Raw genomic sequence first — 10,001 nt, 5'->3', positions numbered from 1 at the left:
GTGATGAGACCTAAAAGGAGGAAGGATAAGCTACAGTAAGTATAATGACTCTTTTAATCATAGGTGTCTATGCAGGTTATCAAGCATGTTGGTAGGAGCTTCAGTTGTTGGATGTCAAGAAAGACAATAATGAATCTCTCCGAACCAGTCTTTCTAATTGTAAAGGGTTAGGGTAAGATCCATCAAGAATATGTAGATTGAGTCAGTGTCTCTTATTCAGAGTTGACTCAGAATAAGGCAAGTATGGCGAGAGGAGCTTCCATTGATGGATAAAGAGAATGAACTGTTTATAGCTTAATTGTTTGCTGATTTTATATACACTAATGGTATTCGTTGTAACAGTTATTTGTCATTTGGTGGCTATTCAGAGCTCATCTTATTCTTAATGTTTTTTCTTTTTGGTTATCACTATCATTGTGTTTTGTATGTTTAATTATGAGGTTCACGCATGTTGATTACAACGAATGTGTGAACAATGGAATACTTAAAGCTAAAGAGATTTTCAAACTTGGAGTCTCTGATTTCTCAATATTATAATGAAACAATCATTGACTATGAACAGGGCCCCCCAGGCACACCCTTGCTGCCTGTAGGATGGGACGGCACTTGAGATACTACAGTTTCTCTTCATTTCGCATAAATATTTTGCATCTTATTTAAGATTTGCTTGGAGGAGAATCTTTGTGAGTCTGCACAACTTTATTAGCCCATAGAGTGATCTTGTTGTGGATGCTAAAACAGTCTATATACGTTAACAAACATATGCCATTTTACAAGCAAATGATTTATGCTGAATGAAGAGTAACTTTTGTCATCCAAGATGGATAATGTATGATCCAGACACTGGCTATGAATTCAAAGGGGCACCCCTCAACAAGCTTTCATTCATTCACATTTTCCTCAACCGTTGTGTTTTTGACCACTTTAGCGAAATGCATGGATTCCATTCCATCCTCAAAATACGATCAGCTTCAGTGACATCCCCTCACATTGGTATTATGGTGATTTGGTGACACAAGGGATTCCCATTCTTTTTTCTTTTCTTTTTACACCCACGCAATGGTCCGTACATAAAAAAAAGCACAGTTTATCCTTGTTGAGCACTGGACCATGGGATCAGATGTAATCCTAATCCTAACCAACTATCAATTTCAGGTACATCCCCTGAGAATAAGATTAGGTGATTTGGTAACAGAAGGGATATTATGTATCATTCTCCAGCCAGTTGGAATGGCCCAAAGATAAAAAGCAGGCTTGGAGGCAGGGGCATAGAGCCCCCAATAATCAAAACAAGCAAGTATTATAACAGTACGTTAAAAATAAAAGTTCTCCCTTAAAACGTTATGTAAAACATTTAATATCCTTTCTAAACTAAATCAGTTGTCTGTACTCAAGAATCATCACAAGTCTTTATATCTATTTAATGTCAGATTTCATGGTGTTAATAACATGTAGATGAAAATGTACAACAAAAAGGAAAACACAAAAGTTGATATATGAACAGGTTCCAACATGTTTACTACATTTAACATTCGATACACCAGTCAAACTGTCTACATACAACAATTATACAAAAACAATCTCTATGTAGATATAAATTGTTCCTCAAAACATATAAACAATAAATTAGGTCTGTGCATTGAAAAAAAAAAAAAAATGAAACAAGATAGCGTGTTCTCATGCACAGTGAAAAAGGTGTTTTTTTTCCTCAGTACAATAAATCATTTAAAAGGGAACGCAATCAAGATATATACATTTAATTTTTAAAGTATTGTTTTCTATTATGAATGTGCTTGAAATTACAGTTGTCCAGGATTTATGCCATTTTCAAAAATATGTGTACACACCAAAAAGTACTGACTTTATACACATAACACAAAACAATGAAACTGAGCTATATTGGGATATGTGAATGTGTGTGTATTATGGGTAATTTACATAATGCATTTTAAAAAAAACTTTAGGCCAATATGACAACCTTTTTAAAGATCAATTAGATCTCATGTAAGAATCAAGAGACAAATTTGGCAATGATGTATACAGTGTGAAATCTCAATTCTTATGAGACTTTTCAGATATTCACTGCACATGACAAGATGCTGATCATCAGGCAAAGGCTGTATGATCAGCATACAAGCTTATATTTTAGAGGTGTTAGGCAGGACACATGTTACACATTCTCCTTCATATGGACATGTGAAACCAATTTGCAAATGTGAGAAATTGAATTTTGAAAGAAGTGGCAATGTGATTCTTTACCCTTACATCTGTGCAGAATGGTGCTGCAGGCAGTGAATGCTTTTATATAAATCAAGGCATCTTTCATCTTCTGCAAGAAAGGGATCAGCATTTTAGTGTCCCGATGCAAACGGACATGGACATTTTGAGAAAAATAAATTTTGCAGCAATGTGGGTGGTAGTGGGGTTTGTGTGTGTGTGACTAAAAGTGTGCTGAAACTGTCTAACCTGATTCTGTCATTGCAAGCTCTAGGCAACAAAGCAAAATACAGCCACTCAGACAAACCATATCTCACAAACAGACACAAAGAGAAGAGAATGTCACAGAAGGTCTAAGATAAAACAAAAAAAAAACTAAAGAGTGGAATCAGAGCCTGGTCCAAATCTCAAAATGCAAATCCAAGTTCAAAATATATTTTATAAAAATCAACTAAAGCTTGTTTGGTCATTTCATAGATACACAATATTCTCTTCTCCATCAGTATCTCTGTTCTCTGTCTCCATGGTAACAAAGGGCTGGTGGACGAGGAGGACGTCGGCTTGATAAAGCTCTGCTCCTGTTACTCCTTCTGACCAAGATTCTCGGACATAGAGCTGACCCACATCTGTGAAGACAAAAATAGAATGCTAATATTAATTTACTCTTTCACCAATACAGTCACCGTTAAAGTCATGATATTTAAAAAAATATATATAAATAATAAAATAAAGTCCAAAAAAAAACCTCAAATTAAATAAATATTTTAACCCACACAAGGGTAAGCATTTAAGTGTTGACTTGCCATGTATGTGTCAGAGAGGCGTGAACTATCAAGTGTTCTTTACATTCATGTTATGTTGTGAATTAAATTCATGAATCACTCTCACATTACCTGCTTCTAAATGGGGACTACAACCATGCCCAGTTTCATTGTTTTCAAATCAAAGCATGTGAGCTAATGTTGTTAGCTTAGCCCTGTTTGAACAGTAAAGGTCAAACAATGAATACTGTAAGTTTGCAGTCTTGATATCTGAATAAATAATTAAACCAGTGCTGTGTACTGTTCATTTAACAGCACTTCAATCAAAGCATTCATAATCTAGACAGATATTGTGAAAGACAGCTAATAGTAAAATGTATGTGCATTAGGATTCAAGTGGACTGTAAGGAGATTCCAGTGACTTAAGCCAACAGACAACAACTGCACAATCAGCTTGTTTTATGAATTATTACCATTGTGGACACACGTTTATTTAATTATTGCCTTCACCTGTGTTAGGCTCCATTTAAGTTCCACTCCTTTGTATGTTCATTGCTTGAGCCTTGAGTTTGTACCTTTAAGGTTATGCCTCTGTTTTTTCAAGAAAAGTATTCAGGTCAAGCTTGTGTTTTTGCAAGACTCTTAGTAATGCATCTAAATTAATGGGTTTATTGAAGTCAAAATATTATTTAATGACTAAATCAACCTGGATGCATTAGAGGTTACACCAACAAAATTATTATTTAAGGGTCAGAACAAGTAGAAATAGCACCTTAATGTTATAACTTGAAACTAAAAATTTCAAAACTGCATCTTGAATTATTATGATTTATTATGACTATATTAATAAGTCAAGTTACAACCACATAACAATAGGCACTCCAATGTAATGCAGCTACGCAAAGACGGCACTCTGAAGTGATGTTCGAATAAGCAAGGACATTTAATTTAACAAATACGTCTTTCTTTGATTCCTCTGTCTTGGTTTTCTTTTCCTTGCATACTTTTCTCATTTTCTAAGAGGGTGGAGCTAAGACGCAAGAAATGGAAGTATAAGGAAAGGAAACCTTAATGAGGTCTTCTAATTCCAAAAGAGCACAGAAACTTTCACCAGGAAGCAGTAGACATATAGTAAATTGCAAACAACAGGTTTTTCAGCAAATAATTAATGTAGATGTTGTAAAGGCTTTAGTAAATCATTAATCAAATATGATTAATCACAGCTTTATTGGGTTCAATAAGATACTATAAGCAATAAGGCTAGGAAGTGGGGCCCTAATCTAGCCAAACATAAACCCATCTGCACTAAGAATTTACGGCCTGTCAATAACGGGAGAGGGTTAATAAGGCGATCAATACACAAGAGACCTTTAGCAACCTTTAGCTGCGACAGCTAAATCAGGTAAATAACAAGACTTATGAATTCAACAAGTATTCAACTTTATCCATTTCAGAGATTAAGTGTTTTTATGTGGGTGTTTGTACAGTATATCTGACAGAAAGAGACAATTTATAATGTTAAACAGACAACTTTGATAGCTCATGTGGAAAAATCTGATTAATAAGATCTCTCCCTCGCTCTCTCTCTTGTATGATGACAGGTCGTTCTGTAATGAGTTTGGAAAATATTTTTTAAATCAATATTTCAATCAGTCTCCCATAGCTGGCAGCTCTTGATTCACACGCCACTGTCATGCCGGCAGTCAATAAACAGAGGTGCAATTGATTGCTGAGACAGAAGTGTGTCTGTGTGTGTTTGTACCTGTGTGTAATAGAGTGGGGATAGGTTTTTGTTTTTAAACACAAATTTTGATTTGCATTTGTGGCATAACCAGCTGAAAACAGCATATTAGACCAGCATGAATGTCCATGCTGGTCCAGGCTGTTTTTTTATCCGATTAGTGCTGGTCTAGCTGATGGACCATTATAGACAAGCTTTCAAGGTAGTTAAGAGGCCTAATGTGGGACACCAGCAAGCCAGCATCCCAAGCCAACAAAACACAACTTACGCTGGTCTTTTCAGCAGAGTATTGTAAACACAAAAGGTTACTTGGATGAAAATATTACCATTGTTTGGGCTCCCTGTTCCTTGATTTCTCTGAGGGGCCGAGAACATTGTGCCTCCAGTCCAGCTCTCATGCCTTGTAGGAGCATCTGACACTCCAGCTGAGCTCTGTCTGTGGTTAGACCGTGCCAGTAGTGAATTGAGACTGTTCTGAGCATTTGGAGAGTCCGAGTATCCTAGAGATCCTGAGTGCAAGTGGGCAATCTGTTGATGATGGTGTGGATGATGAAGGTGGACATGTCTGTTGTTTAGAGAGGGAGACCAAAATGCTGCCTCATTCACAAAAATGGATCCATGCTCATCCTGGCCACCCAAATGACCGTGACCGGCATCCTGCAAGACAGGGATGTAGCGGTGCATCACTCACATATCAAACACTACAATATCTAACCAACACAACTTATGTTTAAGCTACACAATTACTGTACCTAATTCTCATTAAAACACCCAAGTAATGACATCCTCACCACACCATATTAATCCATCATAATGACTAAAAAAGAAAAGTATTAGAAATTAGACAAAAACATTAAGGCATGATTTTCACTGGGGGCTTTTAGACATAAAAAAAAAAAATGTAAAGCTACTTTGAAACAATGTGTTTTGTGACAAGCACTACACAAATAATAATGACCTCACAACACAAAGCCTCCTTCCTAGTCCAACCAATCTATTTAAACACAACCTGCAAAAACAGGTGGTTAAGAAAACTTAATGGATATGATGTCACAAACATAACCAAAAAAATGAAAAATTTATCATCATTTACTCATCCTCATGCCATCCCAGATATGTATGACATTCTTTCTTCTGCAGAACACAATTTTTTTTTTAAGAATATCTCAGCTCTGTTGGTCCATATAATGCAAGCGAATTGTCAAGCTCTAGGAAGTGTATCGAGCTTGAAATCATGATCCTGCCTAAACTGCGATGGCAGAATGTACAGTGAAAAAGGAGTTACACTGGCGACCAAAAGCTTGACTGATCACAACGTATAGTCAAGTCAATACTGATGTAAAAAATAGCACCATCGCTATTTGAAAAAAGTCATTTTTGATCAAATCTAGACCCATTTCCAGCAGCCATCACTCCAACACCTTAACCTTGATTAATCATGCTAAATTGCTAATTTGGTACTAGAAATTCACTTGCCTTTATATCAAACACAGTTGAAAGCTGTTTGGTTTGCTTAACATTGTCTTTGTGTTTGTTTTTGGGTAGCCACAGAATGCAATAGACTGGCATGTCTTAAGGACAATATTAGGTAAAAAATGGCAAGAAAGAAGCAGCTTTCTGTAGAAACGAGTCAGTCAATCATTGTTTTGAGGATTGAATGCTATACAATGCTTGAAATTGCCAAAAAACTGAAGATTTCATACAAAGGTGTACACTACAGTCTTCAAAGACAAAGGACAACTGGCTCTAACAAGGACAGAAAGAGATGTGGAAGGCCAGATGCACAACTAAACAAGAGGATAAGTACATCAGTGTCTCTAGTTAGAGAAATAGATGCCTCACATGTGCTCAGATTACAGCTTAATTGAATTCTACCAGCTCATTTCCAACAGTAAAGAGAAGACTCAGGGGTGCAGGACTTATGAGAAGAATTGCAAAGAAAAAGCCACTTTTGAAACAGAAAAACAAAAAGAACATGTTAGAGTGGGCAGACATTGGACAACAGATAATTGGAAAAGAGTGTTATGGATCTTAACCACATTGAGATTTTGTGGGATCAGCTAGACTGTAAGGTGCGTGATAAGTGCCTGACCAGACAGCCACATCTATGGCAAGTGCAACAGGAAGTGTGGGGTGAAATGGCACCTGAGTATCTGGACAAACTGACAGCTAGAATGCCAAGGATCTGCAAAGCTGTCATTGCTGCACGTGGAGCATTTTTTGATGAGAACTTTTTGAAGTAGTTCTAATGAAGTAGTGAAAAAATTCAAATTGTAATAGTAATTTTTCAAGTTATTAATGTCCTGACTACATTGTGATCAGTTGAATACCACTTTGGTGAATAACAGTACCAATTTCTTTCCATAAGAGCAAAATCTGTATATTATTCCAAAGTTTTGGCCGCCTGTGTGTGTGTGTGTGTGTGTATGTATGTGTGTATATACAGTCAGGTCCATAAATATTGGGACATCGACACAATTCTAATCTTTTTGGCTCTATACACCACCACAATGGATTTGAAATGAAACGAACAAGATGTGCTTTAACTGCAGACTTTCAGCTTTAATTTGAGGGTATTTACATCCAAATCAGGTGAACGGTGTAGGAATTACAACAGTTTGTATATGTGCCTCCCACTTTTTAAGGGACCAAAAGTAATGGGACAGATTATCTTATATTTTGATTTATTATACATAAATCAAACTTTCACTTTTTAATACTTGGTTGCAAATCCTTTGCAATCAATTACAGCCTGAAGTCTGCAACGCATAGACATCACCAGACGCTTGGTTTCATCCCTGGTGATGCTCTGCCAGGCCTCTACTGCAACTGTCTTCAGTTCCTGCTTGTTCTTGGGGCATTTTCCCTTCAGTTTTGTCTTCAGCAAGTGAAATGCATGCTCAATCGGATTCATTTCATTTCAAATCCATTGTGGTGGTGTATAGAGCCAAAAAGATTAGAATTGTGTCGATGTCCCAATATTTATGGACCTGACTGTATGTATGTATATACTGTACATATATATATATATATATATATATATATATATATATATATATATATATATATATATATATATACACACACAGTATCTCACAAAAGTGAGTACACCCCTCACATTTTTTTTAATATTTGATTACATCTTTTCATGTGACAACACTCAAGAAATTACACTTTGCTACAATGTAAATTAGTGAGTGTACAGCTTGTATAACAGTGTAAATTTGCTGTCCCCTCAAAATAACTCAACACACAGCCATTAATGTCTACACCGCTGGCAACAAAAGTGAGTACACCCCTAAGTGAAAATGTCCAAATTGGTCCCAATTAGCCATTTTCCCTCCCCGGTGTCATGTGACTCGTTAGTGTTACAAGGACTCATGTGTGAATGGGGAGCAGGTGTGTTAAATTTGGTGTCACCGCTCTCACACTCCCTCATACTGGTCACTGGAAGTTCAACATGGCACCTCATGGCAAAGAACTCTCTGAGGATCTGAAAAAAAGAATTGTTGCTCTACATAAAGATGGCATAGGCTATAAGACGATTACCAAGACCCTGACACTGAGCTGCAGTACGGTGGCCAAGACCATACAGCGGTTTAACAGGACAGGTTCCACTCAGAACAGGCCTCACCATTGTCGACCAAAGAAGTTGAGTGCACATGCTCAGCGTCATATCCAGAAGTTGTCTTTGGGAAATAGACTTATGAGTGCTGCCAGCATTTGCTGCAGAGGTTGAAGGGGTGGGGGGTCAGCCTGTCAGTGCTCAGACCATACGCCGCACATTGCATCAAGTTAGTCTGCATGGCTGTCGTCCCAGAAGGAAGCCTCTTCTAAAGATGATGCACAAGAAAGCCCGCAAACAGTTTGCTGTAGACAAGCAGACTAAGGACATGGATTACTGGAACCAACGAAGATAAACTTACAGGTGAAACTCGAAAAATTAGAATATCGTGCAAAAGTTCATTAATTTCAGTAATTCAACTTAAAAGGTGAAACTAATATATTATATAGACTCATTACAAGCGAAGTAAGATATTTCAAGCCTTTATTTGATATAATTTTTATGATTATGGCTTACAGCTTATGAAAACCCCAAATTCAGAATCTCAGAAAATTAGAATATTACATGAAATCAATAAAAAAGGATTTTAAATACAGAAATGTCGGCCCTCTGAAAAGTATAATCATGCATATGTACTCAGTACTTGGTTTGGGCCCCTTTCGCATTAATTACTGCCTCAATGCAGCGTGGCATGGATGCTATCAGCCTGTGGCACTGCTGAGGTGTTATGGAAGACCAAGATGCTTCAATAGCGGCCTTCAGCTCTTCTGCATTGTTTGGTCTCATGTCTCTCATCTTTCTCTTGGCAATGCCCCATAGATTCTCTATGGGGTTCAGGTCAGGCGAGTTTGCTGGCCAATCAAGCACAGTAATACCATGGTCATTGAACCAGGTTCTCTGGACTTAATAAAGCACAGTGGACCAACACCAGCCGATGACATGGCTCCCCAAACCAACACAGACTGTGGAAACTTCACACTGGACTTCAAGCATCTTGGATTGTGTGCCTCTCCATTCTTCCTCCAGACTCTGGGACCTTGGTTTCCAAATGAGATGCAAAATTTGCTCTCATCAGAAAAGAGGACTTTGGACCACTGAGCAACAGACCAGTTCTTTTTTTCTTTAGCCCAGGTAAGGCGCTTCTGGCGACATTTGAAGCCCATGTCCAGGACCCGTCTGTGTGTGGTGGCTCTTGATGCAGTAACTCCAGCCTCAGTCCACTCCTTGTGAAGCTCCCCACACATTTGAATGGCCTTTTCCTGACAATCCTCTCCAGGCTACTGATCATCCCTGCTGCTTGTGCACCTTTTTCTTCCACACTTTTCCCTTCCACTTAACTTTCTATTAATGTGCTTTGATACAGCACTTTGAGAACATCCAACTTCTTTTGCAATTACCTTTTGAGGCTTTCCCTCCTTGTGGAGGGTGTCAATGATGGTTTTCTGCACAACTGTCAGGTCAGCAGTCTTCCCCATGATTGTGAATTCAACTGAACCAGATTGAGAGACCATTTAAAGGCTCAGGAACCCTTTGCAGGTGTTTTGGATTAATTAGCTGATTAGAGTGTGACACTTTGAGCCTACAATACTGAACCTTTTCACAATATTCTAATTTTCTGAGATTCTGAATTTGGGGTTTTCATAAGCTGTAAGCCATAATCATAAAAATTATATCAAATAAAGGCTTGAAATATCTTACTTTGCTTGTAATGAGTCTA

General features: G+C 37.6%; 1 protein-coding gene across 6 annotated transcripts in view; it reads right to left on the bottom strand.

The window, feature by feature from the left end:
* Window positions 1-1,407: 1,407 nt before the first annotated feature.
* Window positions 1,408-10,001, bottom strand: part of arhgef28a (Rho guanine nucleotide exchange factor (GEF) 28a) — a 109,798-nt gene continuing 101,204 nt past the window's right edge. For all 6 annotated transcript variants that reach the window (XM_052102174.1, XM_052102199.1, XM_052102189.1 and 3 more), the window contains 2 exons: window positions 5,046-5,376; window positions 1,408-2,843 (listed from right to left, as the gene is read on the bottom strand). In XM_052102174.1, coding sequence (XP_051958134.1) covers window positions 2,689-2,843; window positions 5,046-5,376 — 486 coding nt within the window. In that variant the 3' untranslated portion in view covers window positions 1,408-2,688. The remainder of the gene's footprint in view (window positions 2,844-5,045; window positions 5,377-10,001) is intronic.

This window comes from Xyrauchen texanus, chromosome 3 (assembly GCF_025860055.1).
Source record: "Xyrauchen texanus isolate HMW12.3.18 chromosome 3, RBS_HiC_50CHRs, whole genome shotgun sequence".
In the NCBI taxonomy this organism is placed as follows: domain Eukaryota; kingdom Metazoa; phylum Chordata; class Actinopteri; order Cypriniformes; family Catostomidae; genus Xyrauchen; species Xyrauchen texanus.
Note: the sequence above shows the minus strand (reverse complement) of the source record. Positions and strands in the feature narration are given on the sequence as shown.